The sequence below is a fragment of the Nyctereutes procyonoides genome, unplaced genomic scaffold (assembly GCF_905146905.1).
Source record: "Nyctereutes procyonoides isolate TBG_1078 unplaced genomic scaffold, NYPRO_anot_genome, whole genome shotgun sequence".
Classification (NCBI taxonomy): Eukaryota; Metazoa; Chordata; class Mammalia; order Carnivora; family Canidae; genus Nyctereutes; species Nyctereutes procyonoides.
The window spans coordinates 49408611-49435885 of record NW_026575142.1 but is presented as its reverse complement, the minus strand read 5'-3'; the positions used below and the strand labels follow the sequence as shown (position 1 = coordinate 49435885).

At 41.0% G+C, this 27275-nt stretch overlaps 2 protein-coding genes across 4 annotated transcripts in view; one reads left to right on the top strand and one right to left on the bottom strand.

Annotated features, from left to right (window-relative positions):
• SENP2 (SUMO specific peptidase 2) overlaps nucleotides 1-2088 on the bottom strand; it is a 30810-nt gene extending 28722 nt beyond the window's left edge. The window contains exon 1 of the mRNA XM_055308152.1: nucleotides 1786-2088. Within this exon, the coding sequence (XP_055164127.1) occupies nucleotides 1786-1886 (101 nt within the window). The 5' untranslated portion in view covers nucleotides 1887-2088. The remainder of the gene's footprint in view (nucleotides 1-1785) is intronic.
• A 9056-nt stretch (nucleotides 2089-11144) lies between these two features.
• LIPH (lipase H) overlaps nucleotides 11145-27275 on the top strand; it is a 49271-nt gene continuing 33140 nt past the window's right edge. Inside the window, exons 1-2 of one of the 3 annotated variants that reach the window (XM_055307957.1) lie at nucleotides 11306-11355; nucleotides 24208-24309. In XM_055307957.1, the coding sequence (XP_055163932.1) occupies nucleotides 24303-24309 (7 nt within the window). In that variant the 5' untranslated portion in view covers nucleotides 11306-11355; nucleotides 24208-24302. Of the gene's footprint in view, nucleotides 11356-24207; nucleotides 24310-27275 lie in introns of all 3 variants that reach the window. The other 2 variants (XM_055307958.1, XM_055307956.1) reach the window with 2 other exon arrangements.

Genomic DNA, 27275 nt, shown 5'->3' with positions numbered 1-27275 from the left:
GTGTCTCTCATGAATAAATAAATAAAATCTTTTTTTAAAAAATTCCTTTTGAAAGATGACAACATAAGAAGCCTTAAAATAGAATTCTAAGCCCAAAAAGGTCTTCTATTTAACTGCATTTCTATCATGGAAACTACATTACACTGGTAATAAAAAGCTGGGGAATTTGGGAAAGTTTCTGGACCTATTTAAAGATGATTATGATTGATCAGTTTCACAAAAAAAAAAAAGGAACAAAATAAATCCCAGGGGAATACCATTCATTTCATAACTGTAACATCCCAGTAAGATCTCCTGCCTTCATTTTGACTGGAAAAAAAAAAAAAAAGGCTTACATTGTGAAAAACTGGTTTAAGGATGTGTGGTAAAGAACGGGGTTTTGATCTCCAAATCATTGTTTCATCTATTTGAAAGCAGGGAGTCACAGCAAAAAGAAAGGACAGGGGAGAGAGAATTAGACACTCTCCCATTCAATGAATACGTACCAAGTGCCTATCATGCACCAGCCTTAGCACAAGGCCCCTGGGGTAGAATAAACAAATACTACCCTTATATATATTAAGCATCATTTTAGGCACTATACAACATGTTCTCAAATGACCCCCATTGTCAACCTCACAAAAAGGTAGAAAAGAACAGGTTGAAACCTTGGGCTCTCTAGAACACAGGATGAAACTCAGCCAACAGCCAATTTCATCAATGACCTGCATTCTCAGACTCATGTATTCAATCATCTTGTTCTCTCAAGCTCCAAGAAACCAGTCTTCAACAATCTTTTTTTTTTTTTTAATGATAGTCACAGAGAGAGAGAGAGAGAGGCAGAGACACAGGCAGAGGGAGAAGCAGGCTCCATGCCCCGGGAGCCCGACGTGGGATTCGATCCCGGGTCTCCAGGATCGCGCCCTGGGCCAAAGGCAGGCGCCAAACGGCTGCGCCACCCAGGGATCCCCAGTCTTCAACAATCTTGAGGCTTCATTTCTTTTTTTAAATGAAACTAACACTTGATCACTAAAAGTTAATGGTGGGGTGTGTAGAACTGGTATGGTATTTTATTCTCTAGATTAATTCTCAAGCAAAGGAGTACACCCCACGAAATGAGACAAGCCAAGGGGTTGATGCTAAACAAGAACAGCTTTTAGGTCCCCCCAAGATTTTGGCTGGATTTTACAACTAGTGATCTTTTTAAAAGAACGAGACTCCTAAATTTTCCCCCTCATGCACTCAAACGCAGTGCCATCCTCCCTCCCTCCCCCGCAAAACACGTACACACACACAGCTTGACAGCTGTTTCGGAACAAAACAGCTGCTGTTTCTCGGTGCTAAAAGAACAATTCTTGCAGTCAAAACGGCTTTGGGCAAGCTATGAATCTCACTTGCCGCAGCCGCACTTATTGCCTACAGATGACACTTGGGAGTGTGCTTCGTAAACAGTGAACCACAGCACGGACAGTACTCGTTCAATTTTGAGTTTTCAACCTTAACAGTATACGATAAAGCCCCATTGGACAGCAACCAGCTTGGCCTCTCCCAAGAACATCAAAGATCCTGACCATCACGGGCCACTCCAAAGACAACCAGCTCGGTCCATCACCAGGAGCGCATCCGCACAGCGTGGAGGGAGCGACTACGTCACCAGGGCACCCGCGACTCGCACCTCCACCGCCTGGGCCCCGCCAGCTGATTCGGCCGGGCAGGGCCTGCGGGGCTGGATCGGCGCTCTCCGGGCCGAGCCCCGGGTTGGGGAGGGGGTACAGCCAGCCTGGCGCTCGGCCCCTCTCCTCTCACCTGTTCGAGCGCCGCCTCTTCAGGAGGGCCCGGGCAGGGGGCACCGGCCGGTCACAGAGACGGAAAATGGTGCCGAGAATCCTAACCAGCCATTTGTACATACCAGGCCCAAGCAGCAGCGGCGGCCGACACACCCCGAGACGCAAACCCCAGAGCTGTCGCCGCCGCTGCCGCCTTCGCCGCCTCGGCCACCACCGCCAAGGCTCAGTCGCCCACTTGTGACGCGATCGGAGGGCCCACAGATAAAACGTCCTGAGGGGTACAGGACGCCCCCCCCATCCCCGCCTGCCACCACGCCTGACGTCACCTCCTCCCGCCCGACCGGAAAGCATCTTCGTCCTCAGTCTGCGCACGCGCAGCCCCACCCTCGCCCCCGCTCCTCCCGAACCTAGCAACCGGAATGCGTGCCGGAGACGCCGGTCCAATCGCTAACGAGATCGCAAAGACTGTGGGCGGGGTTTTCTCTTTGGCGGAGCCAATCGCGAGTCCGCCCGCGGGACAAGGCCCACGCGCCGCACGTGAGGCTTCCGCACCCGGAGGGAGCGCTCCCGAGGCCTGCAACGGAGGAGGTGCTCAGTAAGCGTCTGTTGAGGGCACGGAAGAAAGGTAGGTCAGGTCCATGAACAAGTATTTACCCTGCTGACCGCCCTTTAGTTTGCATGCACCTTACGTCTAGTTTTTCCGCACGCGTGGTCACCTTCATTTATCCCAGCACCCCCAGGCGATGGAGGAATCTTGTGCCCATTTTTAATAAACGAGGAAATCAAGCATAGAACGATTAAGTGATTTGCCAAAAATCACCAGGCTAACTAGTGGCGTGGCCCTTGAGGTGAGTCCGCTGGAAGAGACGTGATTACAAATTACAGGATAATTGTGTGCAAAGTGCGGTAGGCGCCAGAGAAAGGAAAACCACACCTTGGGGAGGAGTAGGGAAGGACGGAATTTAAGGCTGCGCGGAGACCTCAGGAGAGTCCTCCCCTGGGCTGGCAGGGAGTGCCCATTAGTTCTCTCTCTGTTACCTAGAGGTCACACTTCTGGTTAATTATCAACAAGAGAAAAAGCCCCACCCTGCATAGTGACTAGAAATTCCGGTCCCCTCTTCCAAACAGTCGTGGAATCCTTCTTTTCAAGCCCCACAAACCCTTCCCTGACTGCAAACTTGACCCTTACCTACGATTGAGTTGAGGCCAGACTTCCAGGTTTGCTCGAACTTTAACCCAGGCACTCCCCATTGACAGCCTCGTCCTTTGCTCAATAAAGTGTTCTGGAATTCTGGTGCAAGTCACCACCCAGAGCTCCAGAACTACCAGCTACCCACCGGTGGCTATCACCACTCTGGAAGCAAATCCTAAATTGTGGATGTTGGCCCCTTCCTTTCATTCTCCAAAACAAAAGTTTGAGAACAGAGTTATAAAGACCAGAGGCTTTTTTTTTTTTAAGATTTTATTCATTTATGCATAAGAGACACTGAGAGAGAGAGAGAAGGTCAGAGACAGAGGCTGAGGGAGAAGCAGGCTCCATGCAGGGAGCCCGATGTGGGACTCAATCCTGGGTCTCCAGGATCACACCCTGGGCTGAAGGCGGCGCTGAACCGCTGAGCCACCCGGGCTGCCCCAGATTTTTTTTTTTTTTTTAAAGAAACTTTAATTTCCATCAACTTTATCCCACCCCGTTTGCCTTTGTGGAAGAGCAGCTGAAGACCACTCAGTGGTTGTTCCTACTTATTCAGTGGCCTGAGCAGTGGGAGCTTCAGAACAGTCTTCAGTGGTAGGCTGAGCACTCAGTCTTCAGTAGGGGACTGCTAGACAGGTACAGAGGGCACCTGAATGCCTTCAGACAGTGTGTGACTTCAGGTTGAGTAGCTGTGACTCTGACATGCCTCCCAGGTCACAGTCTTTTCGGTAGCAGCCCGCTCTTCCTTTCCAATCTCTTCAGGATCTCCATAGAAGTAGAGATCAGACATGATCTCCCAGGGGTTCTGGGGATAGGTGCCACAGACGCACAGAACTTCCCAGGCCAGCATCCACCACATCAGACCCGCTGAGTGAGTTCCCTTGTTGTAATGCATAGCAATGTCCACATAAGGCAGAGGCGAGTCTGTATTCCATAAGCCATGGTAGGCAGGTTAACATGAGACACCTCTGTAAGAGTTTGGTGGTCAGCCCTGGGAAACCACCAGAAGTCTTGGCTCCTCAAAGGCTACCTGGATCTGTCTGGTTAGTGAAGGTTCCAGGCTCCAGTAGCAGCAGTAAACTTGAGCACAGCTAGCTGGCCAGTACTCCTGGATGATACAACTTTTTTTTTTTAAGTTTGGTTTTCAGTGGCAACAATGGCACAAGCTGCCAGCAGAAGCTTCTTCCAGGTTCTCTTCAGATTTATGATGTAGATGCTATCACTTTTTCTTTTGTAGATGGACTGTTCCATTTGGAAGTCAAGGTTGTTGCCACCTAAGTGGATTCCTGCTGCGAGGAAGTTGAAGACCTCATCCTTTCATTTGCAGGAACCAAGGGCTCCAGAAATTGTAAAAGTTTCCCTTTAAGTTAGCATGGGAATGTAGAACAATACCACTGTGTGGAACCCCTCTCCAGGTAATGTGGAAAGCAAAGACCAGTTGATTTAGAAGTGGCTATTAACGGGAGCCTAGGTGGCTCAGTTGGTTAAGTGTCTCCTTCGGCTCAGGTCATAATCTCAGGGTCCTGAGATCAAGCCCCACGTCTGGCTCCCTGCTCAGCGGGCAGTCAGCTTCTCCTTCTGCCCCTTCCCCTGCTCATGTTCACTCTCTCCCTCCCTCCCTCTCAAATAAATAAAATCTTAAAAAAAAAAAGTGGCTATTAAAAGTATAGCATCAAAAAAATAAAAATAAAAAAATAAAAGTATAGCATCTGCAGTCCATTGCTCATTGGCTCCCAGAAGGAGTTCCTCTCCTCAAGGTCATCTCTCCACTGTTCTCAACATCTTCTACAAGGCACTGACAGAAGAAAATCTCCCCTCCACCTCCAAACCAACCTGATTCAGGCTGGACTCCCACTTAACTTAAAAAAAGTCTACCACTGGCATTATTTTGCAGAGCACTTTGGCCATGTCCAAACTGTCCCTTCTACTCTAAGAGTTGGTCTTTGCCATCACCAAACCAAGAAGCATGGTCAAGTATTCGGAAGGGATTTTCCAGAACAAAAGAACAGTCTCTGTTCAAAACATAAACGAGAAAATTGCAAGCTGCTTTAGAATAGCAGTTTATCCAAGGTTTTGGCCATCAAGACTTAAGAAATACTGGCAACAAGTCTCAGGCCACTCTAGTACAACACCACGTTTTTTTCTCCTGCCTCATTAATAGCACCTACACATACACAAAGCTGAAATGTTAGTCACTGTCCTTGAAAAGTGGAGGGCTTTGAATTGTCTGGGTCTGAGGCCTCATCAGCAAATAGTAACTCCTGAGTGTAGCAACTACCAGCCATCGCCCACACTTGCTGCTTTGCACACATACACCCCCTTTGTATCCTCTTATTATCTGGTTGCCTTCTAAAAGGAAGAAAGGAAGATGACTTATAGCCTTATAATTTATTCTCCTGGGATCTTGCTAGTTGGTACCTCCGCTGTCCTGTCGTCCAAAGTTGAGGCATGGGCCAAATGCCTATCTTTGGATTATCCTTACCCCCACCCCACCACTGCTACAACCATTCCTGGACCTGGGAACTCTTCACCAGAATGTTGGAGAAAAAGCCTTATGGAGGAACAAGGACATTGAGGTTTCTTTCTTGGTTTGGATAACTTGCACCCTTGTACTGCTGGAGGGGCACATCCTCACTGCTTAAGTTTGCATTGGGGTATCCTCAATGGTTGCCCAGTTTTCTGATCCTCTTCTTCTTCCTCCTCCTCCTTTTCCTCCTGCTGAGGTCCTCTCCTTCAAGCCTTTCCAGGGCCCACCCCTAATTTTCCTCAAAACCTATGTCCTGTCCACAGAACAAGGAAGACCCAGCCTCCAATTCATTGTTCACTCTTGCACATTTTCCCTCTGCCAGCATTCTCAGAGTTAGTTTTGCTGACCCCTGCCAGAGTTCTGGGCCATTTGATGGAAGTGGGTAGGACCCCATACGTGAGATATTGTTGGTTTGGCTTAATATGCCTAAAATCCAACATGAAGGTCACCACCTTGAAGGTTAACTCCCTTCTAGGAACCAACTCTGATATTCAAGAAAAAACATGTCCTCCTAATAATGTCACTTGATCTTATTCAATCTAATCCGGCCTTATTATCCAAAAACAAATATAGTTCCTTGTCTTAGATTGTATTACAAAAGTTGTTCACAGGCTTGGCCTGCCTTGTGGAGAAATAGCACTCAGCCCTACCTGAGCCTCTTTCCTAATCTGTAAAATAGAGTTAATCAAACCTGCCTCTCAGATCTGCGGGCCAATGAAATGTTCTTATGTAAGTGAAGGATCAACTTCAGTGCCCAGCATGGAGAAGTGCCTAATGTTTCTCTTCCCTCTTCTTCAATTATCTAGTAAGCCAATTAACTTGTCAGTTCCACATCCTGTATTTTCCTACATTTTCCATGGATTTGCTCTTTCCCCTCTCCAAGCCCATCAGAACTATCATTCAGGGCCTGATCATTTCTCAGTCTTTTGCAAAAGCCACCTCTTCTTGTCCTCCATCCCTCTTGTATCTATTTGTAAGTTGATCTCTTTTGTTGTTATTTTGTTGTCTTTTGTGGTTGTTGTTAAGGAAGGTAAATTTATATTGTTGTTCTTATTTATTAAGGAAAGTAGATTTATAAATTAAATGCATGGTTTTTCTGTTACTAAATCACTAAAAGTGGGTGCGTTGATTTTCATCTAATTCCAAATATTTGTTTCCAGTGGCCTTTTTTTTTTAAAGATTTTATTTATTTATTCATGAGAGACAGAGAGAGAGAGAGAGAGCAGAGACACAGGCAGAGGGAGAAACAGGCTCCATGCAGGGAGCCCAACGTGAGACTCTATCCCAGGTCTCCAGGATCAGGCCTTGGGCCGAAGGCGGCGCTAAACCACTGAGCCACTCGGGCTGCCCCAGTGGTCTGACTTCAACTATGGAGAATCCCTAATATTTACTTTGGAGGACTCTAGGGAGAACCTCATAAAGAAAGGTATCTCTGGGAGGAGCTAAAACTGCTCCTGGTTTCACAGCCAGAAGAAAATGATTCTCAGCAAGAAAGACCCTGCTGAATTACACAGCATGAACCCCTCAAATGGTTCACAGTTGGTTCCAAATGAGGGCCCAAGGCAGATGTTACAAGGACAGACCTTCCAAATTACGGAGTGGGTTTTTCCAGAGTTGCTTCTCACCCAGACAACTCTTGTGTGCCTGCTCTGTGTGTATAACTATCTAACGAAGGTGTAAGAGTCTCATGATCAATGCTTGGAAAGCTAGTTAAAAATAAAAACAGAAATCTGGTTCTAATAATAATATTTTAAAACAGCACTTTAAGATCCAAATAAATCTAAAATACTTGCTACCAATGGATGTTATATATTGGACACTACCCCCTAAATTTTTCAATGTTTTCAATGAGCTTTTAATTAATAAAAAGTATTTTGCCTCTGTCTTGCCAGGCCTTGCCAGAGCCCTCTATCCTTGAAATGCTCTGAGCGGCACTCAGCAAAGAAGCAGTTACTTGAAAGTACTGGACTTGCATTTATTTTGTTTGATACATTGTTTGTAAGGAAGTCATAGCTTCTAAAACAAAGTAGCTCTATTCCATGAAAAATACTTCTAAGGCCAGAAAAGTAGTAGGGAGACATTTTCTTTGTTTTGTAATAAACTACCAAAAAAGATTATTCACATAATAATGTTAATAAGCTAACCTAAATGTACTATTCTCTATATATTTATAGTTTCTTGTATTTGCTATTTATATATTATTATGGGATATTTTATTTTTGTATGTATTTGTATTATTACATGATAGTACCATATTAACATGTAAACAAGTGAACAAGAAGAAAACTTAGGTTCTCACTGCCTTGAAGATAAAATCCAATGTCCTAAGCATGGCATACAAAGTTCTTCATAGCCTGTGTACAAATTACTCTATCATTTCTCAATGCATACATCCAAACTGGCAATCCACACTTTTTTTATGACTCCAAATTTTTTCTCTCTGCCTGGACTGCCTTTCCTCCACCATCTTCACCTCGTGAACTCCTACCCCGTCTTTAGAACTCAGCTCAGGGAGGACCTACTATGTGAGGATTTTCCCATGGCTTCTCCCTGTGGAATTCCAGCATCTTAATGTTTCCTCCACAGTTCTATGGCATATGTATCCATAGCTCTATATTCATATTATTAATATGTCTGTCTCCTTGAGAGAAGGAGCCATCTCCTATTTTTTCCTTATTATTTTTTTTAAATAGAAGCTTGAAAAATGTTCAATAAAAAAAAAAGAAAAATGTTCAATAAATGAATGAAGAAATTAAACAAATTATGGATTTAGGGAAAAGTTGCCCTGATCTCCTTGTAGAAAATAAACCAAGGAAACAGACTTATTTTTCAAACATGTACAATTAGCAAAAGATTGTGGGGTCACTGATGCAGATGAGAAGATGTTTTAGTGAGTCATACAGCAGTGAGAGCACTAGACCAGAGTGAGAGAGGACATAGGTCATCTTTCCTTGACTGTTTTGGCCAATGAGAGTTATAAAACCACCTCCCCTCAGTTCCATTACATTTCCATACCTGTTTTTCCTGTCCACGTGTTTGGAAGCTTGCCTGCCCCCTTTCTATTCTGCTCTCTGTAGCAAGAGATTTCTAGGTTAAGGGTGGGGGTGGGTAGCCAGTGCATAATACTAAATTGGAAGTGAAGCAAATTATGTTATTTTTGAGTTGTGATTATTTATCAGGGTCATGGTATTGAGAAAACTGACCATTATTCACTCGACTAGCTGATGAGAGATGAAGAAATGGTTTTCCTCACAATACCTTTGAGTAAATGCTAACATTCACATAGTTATAAGTTGGCACATCTCTTGGAATTTTAAAAAGCTTTTATCTTGAAATAATTCGAGGTTCACAGGGAGCTGCAAAAAATAGGACAGGGAATGTGTTGTGTACCCTCACCCAGTTTCCCCTTATTGTAACATCCTTTATAACTAGAATGCACTCAGGAAACCAGAAAATTGACATTGATACAATCTACAAATCTAACTTATATGTTACCAGTTTCACATACACTTATTTGTTTGTGTTCATGTGTGTATGTAGTCCTGTGCAGTCTTACCACCTGTGTAGATTGCCAGGACTACCACACAAGCAAGAGGCAGAACTAATTCACCTCTCAAAGATTCCCAGTACACCTCTTCTCCATTTCTCCCTCCCTTTCCTCTTCCCCCATCCTTTGGAATGCTTTATATATTTGATATATATTTGAATATTTGATATTTCTCACTAATTCTCTCTCTTTCTTTGAGAGGATGGGCTTTCCCATTGATTCTTGTGCTATTTTCAATGCTGGAAGTAGAAAAGAGCACACAGCTAGGAAGTTATAGGGACCTTCTGTGACTGCTGGCAGGAAAATCAATAACAGTAACACAAAGAGGCCTCCCAAGGGAAATGAATCTTACTCCTAAAATTGGCTGGTTTCCAGGAAAATGTACATTGGCTCTGTCTAGATAAAGACTTGGCGTGGTACTAAAACTGATAGGAGCGCAACAAATATTTATCAGCCAACTACACTGATCCAAGAGTGAGCAATGCATTTCATAACAGGTTTCTAAGAGAATGTGAAACAATTCTCCATTTGTTTCAGAGGGCAGTTTCCAAATTAGTAAAGCTTACTGCAAATAGAAAAAATAAAAGCTAGCATTTGTTTTTCCTGTTTATGTATCCTTAATTTATTTCTCCAGTAGGAGACGAAAGATGAAAATAGCCTAGAGTACTGACTGAAGTCATTCATCTGAAACATCACTACTGTCAGGTGCCCTCCATTCCTAAAATCATTTGATCCCTCGTCTAGCCTAGTGCAGGCTGCCTTCCACTGGAGGGCCAGGTGTGGACTGTGTAACCACGTAGGTAATATAGTTACCAAGTGCTCAGTGAGCTCGCCTCAGTAGCAGACACAGTGCTAAGAACTTTACTTATAATAGTTCATTTCATCCAGAAAACAACCCTGTGAGATAGGTGGTTCTGTTTTCTTCATCTCATAGTTGAGAAAAGTAGGAGCTTGAGAACTGAAATGTTTTGTTTCAAGGCACGCAACTGGTGAGTGGAAGAGGTGGGATCTGAACCACTGCTTGGGGGTCTTGGCATTCATCAGGTTTGAGGGCTGACACAGAATCTACGTGCAATACTTTGAAGGCCCCCCCCGGGGGGGGGGAATCCAACTCTTTGGGAAGCATTGCTGGAGGGCAGATAAAGAAAACTGTTAAATTACATGAGAGATGCTGTTGCTTCATAAATACCTATTTCAAGTAGACAATGCTAAATGATGAGTGGCTTTTGCCTGATGCTCTGGATGACAACATATTCTTAAGTTGTTCATACCTTTATTTATAAATTTGTTTCAGCTGGTCAGACCCCCCCCTCCTCCACCCCCACCAGCCTGAGTAAGTGCTACAAGCACTTCCACCAGAGAGAGAATTAAATGACCTTGTTGCTGTGGCAGCTCAAATTCAGTTACTTCCTACACTGAAGTGGATGGATTCTGACATAGTTCTCTATTTAAAGCTTTTGCATTTACTTTTCCTTTTTTTTATATTTTTCAAAAGATTTTGTTTATTTGGCTGAGAGAGAGAGAGAGAGAGAGAGAGAGAGAGAGAGAACACAAGTAGGGTCCTGGGATCATGACCTGAGCTGAAGGCAGATGCTTAACTGGCTGAGCTACCTAGGCATCCCTGTTTTTCCTTTAAAAAGGAGGAGGAAAGGGAGAGGAAGAGATAGGAACTCTGGATCGGAAGAAATAAAAATATGTATAATGGCATAAAAATTTCTTTTAATCTGAAGCGTATGTGGACAAACACAGGTATATGACTAGACTTAATGAAATATTCTTAGCAAGGTCTAAAGACTGCTGTATGAGGAATGAGTGTGTGAATTAGCATAAAAAGTAGTTTTGTGTACACAGGCCAACAGTAGACTCATTGCATTTGTTTCATTCACAAGAACAGGGAGGCAAATATCTCAAATCACACTTGATTTCAACATACCAAGCCAAACAACTAATAAACCGCCCACAAAGAATGAAACTCTTTTGAACTCGTCATTCAGCAGATACACATTATATTAAGATATGCAGAAAAAAATTTAAAAGATATGCATAAAATTGTGTAAGGCAGAAACCTACCAACCTTCCTTTGAAAAGAGGAGGAGTCAAATATCCTGCCAGGGTTGGGACCCGCCTGCAGTCCCTCTCAGGAACTTCCTGTTGTCACCACACCTCTGGATTAGCTATCTGAGCTCTCAGCAAAGCCCTCAGTGAAACTCTTAAGGCTCTGCCCAGGGAATCACTCTTCTTGTGAATGTGACACACACTCTCTCCAGTTTCCATATGCTGAGATTATACTTCTTCATCAGTTTGATGTGCTTGGTCAAATCAGGTAGGTTGTTTATTGAATGGTTTTCTTAATTATTTAAAAAAACATTATTAGTAGTATTGCCACTTTGCATTTTATTAGCCCTGTTCCTTCAATGGACTTTTTAAGTTTTATTTAATAATTTTTAAGGAAAGAAGGTATGAATGAAATGAACTTCCTAATCCTGAAAAAAAAATTTTTCTCAGTAGTAAGAGATTAATATTCCTTGAAATTAACTTGTTCTGAAGTACAAGAAATAAATGTGCTGGGAAATCTAAAAGTTATTTTCTTTCATAGTTAAGTTTTCTGTGCCTTTCCACCTGCACAGAAATAAAATCATTTATTTTCTGGAAATTTTAAGTTTTATTATTATAACTAATATATAGAGGATAGATTTTTATAAGTTTGCATACATTGATGATTTATTTTAATTATCTTTTAGGAAAACATGACTTTATGTAAACCCCTTGGAATGGTTCCTGGCATATTGATAATGTAAAAATTATTAATTATAATGAATATGAATTAAAACAGTAATGTACAGGGTCACCTGGCTGGCTTAGTTAATAGACCATTCAACTCTTGATCTCTGAGCAGTGAGTTTGAGCCCCACATTGAGTGTAGAGATTACTAAATGAATAAATAAATGAATAAGACAGTAATGTACATAGCAAGGTAACAAAAATAAAATGAAGTGCTTTTTTTTAAAAGGAACTCAGCCTTCTTAGGAATCTAGTTCTTTTTTCATATGGTAATAAAGATTGGTACATTTTTTTTAAGGGAAATACGTTATGCATAGTAACCATAAAAATGTTTATACCTTTTGAACTAGTAAAACCATTGCTGAGATTTTATTCTAAGGAAAAAACTTTTAAAAGGGAAAAAATTCATAAGAAGATGATTCTAACTATGTTACTTATAATAACTTGAAATTAGGTATAGCAGAAATGTTTCCATGTACAGGAATGTGTAAAGTACAATATATCAACTTTTTTTTAAATGTAGCCTTAATTTATAAATTATTCTGAAGCTATGCAGAAATGTGCAGACATGTTTATAAAATAATGTCAAGCAGACAAAACAATTCAAATTTGGAGATAAACTAAGATGACAATTATGTTAAAATCATGTATGCATGCCTGTGAATAAAGTGTACAAAGGAAATGAAAAAGTTAAAATAGCTGTATTAGGATTTCAGGCTTATAAATAATTTTTTTCTTAGTTTGTGCTTTTGAAGCTGATTTAACAGTAAGCTAAAATTATACTAATGATGGTATTTTTCACCGAGAAGTCAACATTTTAAAGTGTGTGTTTATTATAATTTTTAAATTAAAGAAATAAGCATTTAGAGATAGTTTTATCCCTGACATAAAAACCTGATGATGATTTGTGGGTACTTCCTTCCAGTCTCGCATTATATATCTCCATGTACAAAGTTGGAACTTGATTTTTTTGTGACTGGCCTTTTTACTTAACATTAGCTCATCAGTAAGGTCTTATTTTAAATGATTCTAGAAGATTCACTGAATGCCAGAATCTAAGCAGAGACACACCACAATAAACTTCTGTAGCTAGAAGGGAAAAACATAATTTTAGGTGTAAACTAAATTTAGACTTCTCAGTATCTGCAAAACTATGAATTTGCAACTTTTTTTTTTGTTTTCAATAAGACTTTATTTATTTATTCACGAGAAATACAGAGAGAGAGGCAGAGACACAGGCAGAGGGAGAAGCAGGCCCAGTGCTCGCTTCGGCAGCACATATACTAAAATTGGAGAAGCAGGCCCAGTGCAGGACTCAATCCCAGGACCCCAGGATCATGACCTGAGCCAAGGGGAGATGCTCAGCCGCTGAGCCACCCAGGTGTCCCTGAACCTGCAACTTCCATGGGAGAGTCTGTTGAATAACATGCATCTGATAGCAGAAATGATTTATCACAAATACATCGACTTTTTGCTTTTCCCTTCTTTGGCTTGCCGTCCAAAAATCAACAAGTATTAAGATGTGATTCTGAAATGCAGAGGATACAGGTGATTCACTTTGGGAGACCTTTGTTCTGTTCTAAACTTTGTGAAATCATGGTGGGAATGTTTGCTGTAATTTTACCAGTGATCAAAACAATGGGTAGCAAGTGCTAGCGTGCCTCAGAATCACCTGGGGATTTATTTAAAATGCAGACCACCCCCAAAGATCCAGACTCAATGGATCTGGAGTGAGATCCTGGAATCTGCATTTCTAACAAACCCTCTGGGTTTTTTAGGTGCAGGTGATCCAAAGAACAAATGCTAACTGTTGTTCTAAATTAAGGCTCTTGTCATAAAGATATCACTCTTCTATCAATACTTTGGCTTATGGAAATTTGTGTAAAACTACATAGATATTTACCTAAAGAAAATAGCTTAGTGCCCAAACCAGAATTATATCCTCAGATATTTGAAGTCCTCTCAGATAATTTATAACTCTGTGGTGTGTGTGTATGTGAAAGAGGGAGTGAGGGAAAAAGAGACAGAGAGAGACCCTCTCAGACAGGCAGACAAAGGCCAGAGAGGTGATGGAATGTGAATTTGCATATTTACACACATGATTAAGAGATGAGAATGAGGAAATCTAGTATCTCGTTTTTTCTCAGTTGTACCCTAAAAATTATGCTGGTGGTTAAAAGCAGAAATGTCCAACCAAGAGGGCATTTTGTCCATATGCTTCTTCCCTGTATTTGTTGGGGTTTTAAAAAAGACACAAGGTTTGGCCCTGGCCAACTGGGAATACTTCTGTTGGGGAGCAAGAATTTCCTGTCGCCTTGAAAGTACTTCAAGCCAGATCGAGAATCAGAATGACATGAGACAGATTAACAACAGAAAATCAATACCTATGAGGAATCCACACAGACCTGGAAATTCCAAAGGACAGTCAGGCAAAATGAGGTTTATGGTGTCGTTCTGAATTAAGGGGAAGAAGGTAGGGGTCTGGGACTTCAAAGGGAAAGAATGAATTCACAGGAAAATTAAAGTGAAAAAGATTAAGTGTTTGGTAAATGTCTTGCTGGGCCACTCAGAAACTATGGGACATAGAGAACTTTGATCAGAAGGGCCTTGCCAGGTTCCTCCCTGTCTACCACACCTAATTCATGTCAGTGTAGTTAGCTATGGTGATAGCTCTCTTCCTGGAGCAGGTCCTCTGTGTAAATTCTTTATAGACTATTGCGGGGGAGGTAAAGAGGTTTTCCTGAATCTGCTGGGTTTTAATTGCTGCTTTTTTTTTTTTAAGATTTTATTTATTTATTTGACAGAGAAAGAGAGAGAGCCCGAGAGCACAAGCAAGGGGAACAGCAAAGGGAGTGGGAGAAGCAGCCTCCCCACTGAGCCAGGAGCCCCACTCGGGACTTTATCCCAGGACCCTGGGATCATGACCTGAGCTGAAGGCAGACATGTGACTGACTGAGCCACCCAAGTGCCCCTTGATTGCTTTTTTAATTTTTTTAATTTTTACTTTTTAAAGATGTATTTGTTTGTTCTTGAGACATATAGAGATAGAGGCAGAGGCAGAGGGAGAAGCAGGCTCCCCGCAGGGAGCCCTATGTGGGATTGGATCTCGGATCCCAGGATCACGCCCGAGCCAAAGGCAGACGCCCAACTGCTGAGCCACCCAGGCGTCCCTGATTGATTAAAAAAAAAAAAAAAAAAAAAGGATTTTGAGAGAGACAGCACACAGCAGCAGCGGGGAGGGACATAGGGAGAAGGAGAGGCAGATTCCCTGCTGAGCAGGGAACCCAATGCCTGACTTGATCCCAGGACTCTGGAATCATGACCTGAGTTGAAGGCAGACACTTAACCAACCGAGCTACTCAGACACCTGCTTTTTTTTTTTTTTTCTATGCCCAGTGTAGGGCTGTATCTCACACCCTCAGATCATAACCTGAGCCGAAATCAAGAGTTCAATGCTTAACCCACTGAACTACCCAGGAACCCCACTTATTGCTTTTAACTCAAAATAATCTTCATGCCAAAGTGGTCTGTCTGGGGGCAGCCTGCCCTTGGCCCCCACACTTCACCATCTGGTTCAGAACAGGTTTCTAATGCCAAATTCAGTGTGGTCCTCTGCATAAAAAAATACATAAACTGAGTTACTTTCCAGATTTAAAAAATTTAATAGAACTTCATAATAGGAAATTGTCACTTCCCCCCTCTACCTCTTTTAAAAATGGGAGTCCAACTCATATTCTGATCTCGCCAAGGTAGTTTCTGGCCTAAAGTGATTTTTATTTATGGGACTTTTGGAAATTACTTCAGAATCGTGTTTTCAGGCAAGCATAACAATGTTCTCTAGCATGGCTTACTGGAAACATCCTGACTTCACCAACTAACGTGGTGAGCTGTGTCCCAGACACTGACTAGTATCTGTTGACCAGATTGCAGAATCCTTGACAATATATCCCTTAATCTTGGTATCAGTAAATACTTCCAGGAAACATTAAATCAGTATACCTGTCTGTGGACCTCTGTTCTAAAGTTGTTATTAATACCTGTGTCATGTTTGGGGGTGGGAGAAATGATAGCTCGAGCACACCTTGAAATCCAAAACTTGAAATAAAAGACCTGTGAGTCAGCCATGCTTGTTCTACTTCCTGACTGAATGAATATTGTGCATCAAGATTAAATTAGGTGGAATTTCACACCTGTCACTTGAGTTTGGTTTCACAGGTGTGAAACCATAAGTCTAAGAGAAACTGATATTTTCATTTTTAATCAGTTGACTTAGCCACATTGAGAGACTGAATATGAACCTACCTGTACTTACTGATTCTCACAGAATCTCAGAACTTTCTCTCCCCCTGCCCACACTCACAGTTGCTTCATCATGGATTATTTCTGTCCACAATTCCATCTTCTCTTTTCACTGACACCTCTTTGGATATGAATGAGGAGCCTCTTCTTTTTGTAGAAGTTTCCCCCCAAGAAATTTCGTCTTTTTGTGGGTGATGAAATCAGTTCCCAAAGCAGGTAGAAACTAAGAAGCTAGAACTGTGTGTGACACCACGAAGCTGCTTGGGCAGCTTCATTTTGCTTCAGGGCAGTAGGTCTTGTGATGATAAAGCAAAAGTATCCCTTGGAACTCTCATCAGGAGGGGAGTGGAGTTGACAATGATAAGTCTGAGGGAATCACACTTTTCTCTCCAGCTCAGACTCAGATGAAATAGGTCAATGGAAATGGAAGTCTGTTTTCTCTGTTGTATACTAAATAAATATAGCTAGTGGTTAAAAGATTGGAGGTGTCCTTCCAATCAAGAGGGCATACTGTCTATCCAACAGTTTTCTCTGGCAAATATAAAACAAGATAACAGCTATAAATAGTTCCTAAGCCTGAGAGTAGTTTATTTTTGCAGGAATACCTACACACCCTCCCTACAACAGATTAACTAAAGTGGGGGCTTTATTCTGTGGTACAAAATGGAGATCCATCACTCGGTCTCCAAGGGGAAAGAAAAAACTGGAAAGGTGGGAGACTGTTTTGATGTTGACAGAGAAAAAACTGGAAAAGTGGGAGACTGTTTTGATGTTGACAGAGAAAAGTGAAACTTTTGCCCAGTTACCTCCAAAAGACTTTTCATCTTTTTCACTTTGGTCTTTCCTTGAAAGTGTGAAATTATCGGAACCATTTCTTAAAACAGTTGTATTGGAATAGAATTCACATACATACACCTCACTCATTTAAAGTGTGCAATTCAATGGTTTTTAGTATGTTCACAGATATGTGCAACTATCACTGACTAACTTTAGAGCGTTTTCATGACCTCAGAATGGATCCTGGTGCCCTTTACCTATTGCACCCCTAATTCCCCATCTGCTTTCATCCCTCAGCCCTTAGCAACCACTAATCTACTTTCTGTCTGTATAGTTTTCCCTGTAATATGATTTGTGGTCTTTTGTGACTAGCTTCTTCATTTATCATAATGTTTCCAAGATTCAACCTTATTGTAGCATATGGAACCATGTTTGTTAGCCAAAGGGTATTTAATCCGCCAAAATATCCTGCTTAGCAAAAAGATGACAAAACATTTATTTGGTCAGGATTTTATTTCATTTATTTATTTATTTATTCTAAAGATTCCATTCCTAACTAATCTCTACACCCAGCATGGGGCTCAAACTCACAACCCCAATACCAAGGGTTGTGCACTCTACTGACGGAGCCAGCCAGGCAGGCACCCCTGGTCAACATTTTAATTCCAAGAGTATTGTATGGTTATTTTCAGATATTTTAATTAAAAATTAAAATAAATTTTAATTTCTTGCCTTATTAACTTTTTTTAGATTTGGGTTGTCTTTGGTTAGTAAGACTGCCCTGGAAATTTATTTTCCTAAATAGATGCCTCATGTCCTTTCAGATCAGCTGGCTTGCAGATCTTAGAATTTTGTGTCCAAAAGGAATGCAAGAGATTAGCTAAAATCTCTAAGGAATGAGGAACCAGTCTGTCAATATGAGGAAAAGGATGGTCCAAATAGGTAATCTGCTTACTTGTTAATGACAGAGCCAGAACCAAAACCAGTTCTCTGGCCAGGTAGAAGCACTGTCATCTGTATAATGGCCAATATGCTTCCCTTTTCCAAAATCCTTCCAAAATGATGGAAGGAAAGTAATTATTGCTTTATATCAAATTCCATGCTAAGTAATTTACTTATTTTACCTAGCCTTCATAACAACCCTATGAGATCAGTACTACATCAGGGAGCAAGAATTTCCTGGCCCCTCCATGGTGCTTCAGGCCAGACCAAGAATCAAGTGGACATGAGACAAATTAACAGCAGAAAATCAGATTCCCATGGGGAATCCACACAGACCTGCAAATTCCAAAGGATTGTCAGGCAAAATGAAGTATATAATCTGAATTAAGGAGAAGAAGGTGGTATGGGGCTTCAAAGGGAAGGAATGAATTCACAGGAAAATGAAAATGAAAAAGATTACTGGTAAATGTCTTTGCTGGGCCACTCAGAAACTACAAGACATAGATAACTTTGACCAGAGAGGCCTTGCCAGGTTCCTCCCTGTCTATCACATCTAGTTCATAAAATAATGTAGTTATCTATGGTAATAGCTCTCCTCTTGGAGGAAGTCTTCTGTCTAAATTCTTTTTAGGCAGTTGAAGGGGAGGTAAAAGGCTTTTCCTGAATCTGCTGGGTTTTGGTTGCCTTTTAATTCAAAACAATCTTCATGTCATGTAGCCCATGTTGGAGTGGACTGCCCTTGGCCTCTACAAATATTAACACAATTCATCATCCATATCATCAATGACTATTTTTTTTAAAGATTTTATTTATTTATTCATGAGAGACAGAGACGGAGAGGCAGAGACACAGGCAGAGGGAGAAGCAGGCTCCATGCAGGGAGCCTGATGTGGGACTCGATCCCAGGATCCCAGGATCACGTCCTGAGCTGAAGGCAGACACACTCAACCACTGAGCCACTCAGACATTCCAACAACTATTAATTTTTTAGCATTTACTATTCACCACCTAGTACTTTAGATATTTCATAGACATTATCTCTAATTCTCACCACAATCTTGATAACAGGGCTAGGATTAGGGTGAAGTCAGTGAGGCACTCACCAGGTGCAAAATTTAAAGGGATAAGGGACACCCAAATTCAATAATCAATATAAATTATATTTATGATTTTAATGCAGTAAAACATATTTTTCATGATGTTTTAATACAAGATGTAAATGATATTTTAATATTTATGTGATATTTTACTGAAAATAATACATATATCATTAATAATGCATTTTCACAGTACATAATAAATGATATGCATAAGTGATATTTTGCGGGGCATAAGTGATATTTTAATGTAGTATTTTTGAAAGATGAAAATCAATGCAAATAAGTCAATGATGAAAAAAATATCAGAGGCACCTGAGTGGCTCAGTCAGTTAAGGATCTGACTCGTGGTTTTAGCTCAGGTTGATTTTAAGGTTGTGAGATTGAGCCCTGTATCAGGCTCCATGCTGCTTGGAGTCTGCTTGCGATTCTCTGATTCTCTCTCTCTCCCTCTGCCCCTCTCCCCACCCCCACTCTGTGCGCTCTCTAAAATAAATAAATCTTTTTTTTAAATTTTTTTTATTTATTTATGATAGTCACAGAGAGAGAGAGAGAGAGAGGCAGAGACATAGGCAGAGGGAGAAGCAGGCTCCATGCACCGGGAGCCCGACGTGGGATTCCATCCCGGGTCTCCAGGATCGCGCCCTGGGCCAAAGGCAGGTGCCAAACCGCTGCGCCACCCGGGGATCCCTAAAATAAATAAATCTTAAAAAAAGAAAAAAATATCAAAATTTTACATAAGGACAGACTATTGTTTGTTTTACAGCTCTGTGTTATTGTATAATAGGAAAAGTCACTTCCAATCAGCCAGCCATTCCTGGGTCCATGCCATCTTCATTTCCTTGCTAGCTGAACAGATTGAATAACAAAGGGCCATATTTATGGTCATATTTTTTGACTGACGAGCAAGATTTTATAAACTTTTCCCACTTGGTTCAAAATCTAGGAGGATATTTTGGTAAATATATATATATATATATACATATATATATATATATAGTTTTTTTTTTCCTTTTGCCTCAGGTCAGTATGGCTCTGTAGAGCACTGCCTGACAGGATGGCACTACTATGATCATTTTACACATGTGAAGCTGAGGCTCAGAGAGGTTAGGTAATTAATTACTAAGGGTCACATAACTAGGAGGCAATAGAGTTGACCTGACTCTGAAATCCATGCTCCAAAAATCATGTTGCATTTTGTTAAGGACATTAGACCAAGGTTGGCAAACTTTTTCTGTAAAGAGCCAAATCAGTCAATATTTTCAACTTTGTGGATCATTGGTCACTTTTACAACCACTCAACTCTGCCTCATAACAAGAAAGCAGCCATAGACGATACACAAATGGTCATGGCCATACTCGGCCCATGGGCAACCACACATTATATCATAACAAAATACCTCAGGCACAAATATGTTATCTCTGAAGATGTTCTATCCAGGTTTCTTTGACATCTTACTCTATTCTGCTCTCATCTCAGCCTGCTCTCCAGAAGAGTCTAAATTCCTCATTGGATGGGAGACATCACCCATCCAATTGTAATTTTCCAATTGCTAACACTAACCAGCATTTCAGACTAATTGAATTTCAAAGTAGGCTGAAGAGGAAAGGCCATGTTTTTCCTGCTTCAAATAAACTCTAATAGAAGAGGTTAAGCTTTAGAAACTAGTTTGACATGTTCTGTGGTTACTTGGTTAAAGGCCCTGTTAATACCACTTCCAAGTAAACTCGACTTTGTAATAAAACAACACAAAAAACAGAGGTTTGCTTTCTGAAGGTGTACAAGTGGTTAATTATTTTATAAACATAAACTAGAAATATAAATATAAAGAACTATATTTATGAGGGTGAAACAATTTAACAGGTTTGCTATTCGCAAATATCTAGTTCTTGCCTGCCCTCCAAATTGCCTGAGAATTTGGGGTCCAATCAGATAAGTTCTTGCTATACGTGCTGGGCACTATACTAGACAAAACAAAACAAAACAAAACAAAACAAAACAAAACAAAACACAGTGCTTGCTCTGAAGGAGCTTAAACTAACTCGTAACATGGTCCAAAATTAGATAAGTGTAATATTTTCTTTTAAAATGTTACTAATTCTGAGGGGAAAAGAATGAATAACCTTAGGTAGTTTTATGCAGAGAACCTCAACAAATGGAATGCATAATCCATTTTTGTTTGCACATTATTTTGTAGGCCTTATTACCTGCAGATCTCTTTTTACACAGTTCGAGTCATAATGCATATGTCATTTCATACTCGATTTATTTCATTTACATTATGTATATTTGTAGTATCCAGATGGATCATTCTGAGTAGCTGAACAATGTGATACTTGCTTATTCATGAAACATATATTGATGTCAACTCTAAGTCAGGCTACATTATATATATTTGTAGTATCCAGATGGATCATTCTGAATAGCTGAACAATGTGATACTTGCTTATTCATGAAACATATATTGATGTCAGCTCTAAGTCAGGTTCTGTTATTGGCACTGGGAAGACTACAGTGGATAAACAGTTCAGTTATTTTGGAGCATCTACATCAGCAGGGAAAGTTGTTTCAGAACAGGAAAAGAATACTTCAGGTGTGTGGTAGGAGAAAAGAAAGTAGCATAAGGGTCAAAGTTCTCCAGAATGGGATTCAATACAAGAAGAAAGTAGAATAATACCTATAAATCCTGAGGGAGACAATATTGTTTGAAGCCAGATAATCAGTTAGCCCTAGGAATTCATTTATGGATATGAATGAATTTAGGAACTATTATATTATCAATTGGCCCTTCTTAAAAAGATAGCAAGAGCTCTCACTCAGGGATTAATGAAGAAGCCTAGGAAGAGGATTCACTGGGAGCAATGATCATTATAGCATTAAATATAATTACATTTAGCATCTACATAACTGGGGGAATATGGGAACTATGGTTCCAGAAGACAATTTTCATATACAGCCCATTCTTGTTACTCATGGTAGTTATGTGCCGTGAAGCCACTGCAAACACTGAATTAGCAAATACTAAACCATTGCTCCTAGGGGAAATACAGGGTTAGGTTCCTGCAAGCCTTTGGTTACAACATTTTTATTGACCAATCAACATGTACATTTCTGTTTAAAGACACTTTATTTAAGGGTCCCCTAGGTGGCTCAGTCAGTTGGGTCAGTCAGGCTCAGTCTAGTCTTGATTTTGGCTCAGGTCATGATCTCAAGGTCATGAGATAGAGCCCCACAGCAGGCTCCACGCTCAGCAGGGAGTCTGCTTGAGAGCCCCTCCCCTTGCCACCCACCCCCATGCTCTATCTCTCTCTAAAATAAGTAAATATATCTTTAAATAATAAAAACAAAAACATTTTATTTAATATTTTGTTTACTCATTAACATCAAACTCATGGCCAGCAGCACTATGCCTCATGCCAGAATGAAGCTTCTCTGAGATACATATCTTCTCTGTAAGGTCACAGCACTTCAGGATCATGCTTGGAGACCATTTAAAATGACGAAATCATCAAGAAAAAGCACAAGAAGCAAAAAAACATGGCAGTAAATAGACTATGCAAAGGACATTTGTTAAGGGAGCTGAAACAAGAAGACAGAGTGTTGCCGTGTTTGACCTCATTTGAAAGTGTGCATACGGTGCAACCCATTTTTTTTTTTGCCTTTCTGCACATGCCCATGAATGACTGCAAAAGCACCCCAAGTATTGATTTTGGGGGATTATAGTTAATTTTAGCAAGTAGGGGAATTCATAGATATGAAATCCACAAAGAATGGAGATTGACTGTATTTTGACAATAGGAACAAAAAGTGTACGTGTGTGTAAGTGTGTGTGTATGTCCTGAAAGAGGGGCCAGGGAGGGTATGAAAGACAATGTGTGTTAACCTTCTTGTTTTTTTTGTTAGAATAGGAGGGGATAGAACAGATACAATACATACAACAGAGACTCTCTGTTTCTGTTGATACATCAATACATAGAGGCTTAAATGTTATTTATTTTTAAACTAAAAATGGAATCATTAGATGAACTAAAAGTAATTTTATAACTAATGAAAATCAGGAGATAGACATTGGGCCAGCAAGAAGTACCAGTTGTGCTGATACCCTCATCATTTGTAAAGGAGGATCATTAGATACTGTCTCAACTTCCTAAAGCAAGGACTAGAGCAGAGTGAAGAAAGACAACAGTTCTGGCAAAGAACAGCAGGCAACATGGCGGAAGTTAGAAGTGGGCTGCACAACAGGCAGAAATACACCTTCCAGATGCCCAAGAATTCTTGCTAGGGGTTCACCTTGGTGGATAATGAAGTCTGAGTACACATACCCAAGGCCGGGGTCTGGAGCAGTTCTGCAGGTAGTCTACTTCTGGCCTACAGTGCACACATTTACAGTGAATAAAGATGTATTTCATATAAAGTTATAACGTAAAAGTAAACACCAGAAAAATTCAAGCAGGCTATGATCTTCCAGCATGAGAAAGAAGTCATAAATGCAAAACAACAGAGACAGGGCAATGCATACAGGATGGATTGTAAGGATGGTAAGCCAAAAAACACTAAACTCAGAAAACACAGCTTTATAGTATTTACGGTCCAAGTGTGTCAGCATGGGTCCTCCCAGAAGCAGACACCGACATGAGATTAGACATGCAAAAGATCTACCAGAGGAACTGTGTGGCAAGGAGAAAGGGTGAGGGCAGGCCGAGAGAGCCTTCACTGTGAACCACATCTGGCTTCCAGGAAAGGAGGGGAGCAAGGAAGAATGGCACAGGCACAGCTTCAGTACAGGTATGAGAATATTTCGGCTGAGTTGATGGATTATTCCTGAGCCAAAGTTGCCTGTTATGGTGCTCTCCCATGAGAAAGAGGTGGGGGCACCTGCATGGCTCAGTTAAGTGTCTTGCTTCTTGTTCTCAGCTCAGGTCCTGATCTCAGGGTTGAGAGTTCAAACCCTGTGTTGGGTTCTATGTGTGGGTATGGAGCCTACTTTAAAAAAACATAAAAATCCACTTGTTCTGCTCTTCTTGCCTTCCAGTAACTACCCACTGCCTCCGGAGCCAGCCTGGGGCACTGGAGTACCCCACAGTGCTCGGTAATGGGGTGGGAGCAGCCTGGGGGAGCCATGGCTTCATGTGAACACTATAGACTGGCTGCTGGAGACACAGGTGACTCAACCACGCTCCCTGCAGCAGGTTCTCTTAAAGGCAGATCTGAGGGAGGCCTCTGCACCAATTATACCTCTTATGCCAATAAATGTGAACTCACCTATTTTTTTTTAAAGGGTTCTCAGATTGGGCCACAAAATAAAACCCAGCTAGACGCTATATGAAAGACCCCTTAAAACAGAGGAATTCAAAGGTTAAAAAGGATTAAAACATGCTAGGTAAGTGCTACCAAAAAGAAAGCCTAGTTAGGGGGCACCTGGGTGGCTCAGTAGGTTAAGTGTCTGCTTTCAGCTCATGTCATGATCTTTGGATAGAGCCCTGCATTGGGCTCCTTGCTCAGCAGGGAGTCTGCTTCTCCCTCTATCCTTCCCTCTGTGTCTGCTTTCTCTCTCTCTCAAATAAATAAACAAAATCTTTTTTAAAGAAGTTATCATTTGGGACGCCCAGGTGGCTCAGCGGTTAAGCATCTGCCTTTGGTTCAGGGCATGATCCCGGGTCCTGGGATCCAGTCTTGCATCGGGCTTTCTGAAGGGAGCCTGCTTCTCCCTCCGCCTGTGTCTCTGCCTCTGTCTGTGTGTCTCTCATGAAAGAAATAAATAAAATCTTTTTTAAAAAGTTATCATTTGATGGAATTCAGGCAAATAAACCACATTAAGATGAAAAAGGATAGAATACCTGAAACATTAGGGCTAGGTAATTAAAGTAAAAATCTATGAACTTAAAACTTAAGTAGTTTGGGAACTTGAATTTTTCCTCAGTGTAATGTTTTACTTTGCTGAAGGGATCTTACATTCTTAGAATTTAGATTAAGATGATGTAAGAGAAAAAGATTCTTGATTCCCAGATCAGGGGAAACTCACTCTTTAAATTCTTATTTTATACCATATCTCTTTTACATGGCATATATCAAAGGTTGTAATTTCATGCTTACTTGTGTGGGGTTTTTTTTTTTGTTGTTGTTCTTTTGTTTTTACTTGTGTGTTTTATTTCATTAATGCCCAACTCTCCCTCTAAAATGCTACCTGACCCAGGACCTAGGGGAGGGTAAACTTATTGGATGAATTGTACATTTCCTCTGAGAATGAGACAGAATATATATAAAGCTGTTATAACATATATAAATATTTCATTTTTCACTCAGTACTTATGATGGGCTTTTCCAGAGCTCAATGCCATTATAAAAATAAGACATTAAAAAATATATGAAGTCAAAGTGGTTCTAGCAAATGAAAAATATCTACTTGTTTTGGAGGCACCTGGGTGGCTCAGTTAGTTAAGTGTCTTGCTTCTTGATCTCAGCTCAGGTCCTGATCTCAGGGTTGGGAGTTCAAACCCTGTGTTGGGCTCTATGCTGGGTGTGGAGCCTCCCTTAAAAAAATAACATAAAAATCCACTTGTTCTGCTCTTCTTGCCTTCCAGTAACTACCCATTGTAAAGGGGTTTAGTAAAGACTCAGCAATTCAAAGAGGTTGGTTGAGCCATTCCACAGACATGGCACCTGTGCTGAAAAATAGCTCTGACCCAAACTTTATGACTCTAGTCTGAGCCTTTCAATGACCCAGATATGTGACTTTTGACACACTGGCCTAGTATGGCTCAAAATGAACGACCTAACAATTAAATAGTCCCCTTCTTTGGAAGGGGATCTCCATGTTCCCAAGTATGATCTCATTCATAATTAATCTCCTCAGCATTCCTCTCTTGGGCAGGCAGGTTATAAATGAAAGATGACGTAATTTCCCCAGGTTGTCAGGTGAGTCAGTTGCACAATTAGGAACAAAGACAAGTTTTACTGATGGCTGAGCCCAAGAGGCTCAGCCCTACCTCGTGACACATCTTCTTCAGTAAAATGACTAATTAAACAGTCAATTATTTGCTCTGGGTCTTGCTCTACAAACATGAGATAAATTTCAGGCCACATTTTCCAGAAGCATGCAATCTACAGAAAGAAGAAAATGGAAGGGGCCAAAAGATGGGGAAAATGTTTACATAGACAAGTGGGTAAGGTCTGCCATTTGATGCACAACATAGTGACTGTAGTCAATTATACTGGGCTGTATCCTTGAAATTTGCTAAGAGAGTAGATCTTAAATGTTCTTGCCACACACACAAAAACATCTGACTGTGTGAGATGATGGGTGTGTTAAGATTTTTGTGGAAATCATTTTACAATATGTACATATATCAAACCATCATGCTTTACACCTTAAACTTACACAATGTTATGTCAATTATATATCAATAAAACTGAGGGAAGGGGAAGACAATCAATTGTGAGCATGAATCACTGTACATGCTAGAGCAAATGGAGGAATACGTGAGTATAGGGTTCAATTTTTAACCAGTATTTTCTAGGGTGAGGGTTTTTAACCTTCTATTTGACCTTCTTCTGCTCATTCTATTTTGGAACTTCATGCATTGCTGAGCACCAGAGTCTTTGCAAGATGTTTAAAATAAAAGCATGCATGAATGGACCGGGTTTTTTTGTTTTTTTTTTTTAAGATTGATCTATTTATTTGAGACAGAGAGAGAGCAAGCACAGGGGGCAGGGACAGAGAGAGAGGAAGAGAGAGTCCCAAGCGGACTCTGCTGAGCATAGCGCTCAACACAGGATTTGATCCCAAGACCCTGAGATCACAACCCTGAGATCGCAACCTCAGTGAAACCAAGAGTCAGATGCTTAACCGACTGAGCCACCTAGGGGCCCCTGAATAGGTTATTAAAAAAGGGTAGAGACACCAGGATGAAGTCTGTTCTGTGCCTCAGAATGAAGGAAGAGCTATTCCTGGGTGTGCAAGTGTAGATTCATTGAGAATAAGGGCCCAGGGCAAAAGGTTCTTAAGTTTCTATTGGAGGAAGACAGAACAGGTGTTTTCCAAGGCACTCTTGTCTCCTGTTGGCCAGTTACAAGTCAATAGTCTTCCCCTCCTATTCCCTCCCACAAAGAATGGTCATCCGTAGGACCTTGCCCCCTCCCCCTGAATATCCTAAAGAACCATCTCTGGCTTGCACCTAGGGACTGATTGTTGCTGCACTTCACCTCCAATGTGGCTCTTTCTCTCAGCCAAATAGGATGTAGGAGAGTGGGGAGTAACACAATTTTAAATCATTTTTATCATTAAAAAAAAAAAACAGTCTTCCCAAACATCATATTGTTGGATCAGAGACTTACTTTTAACTTCTA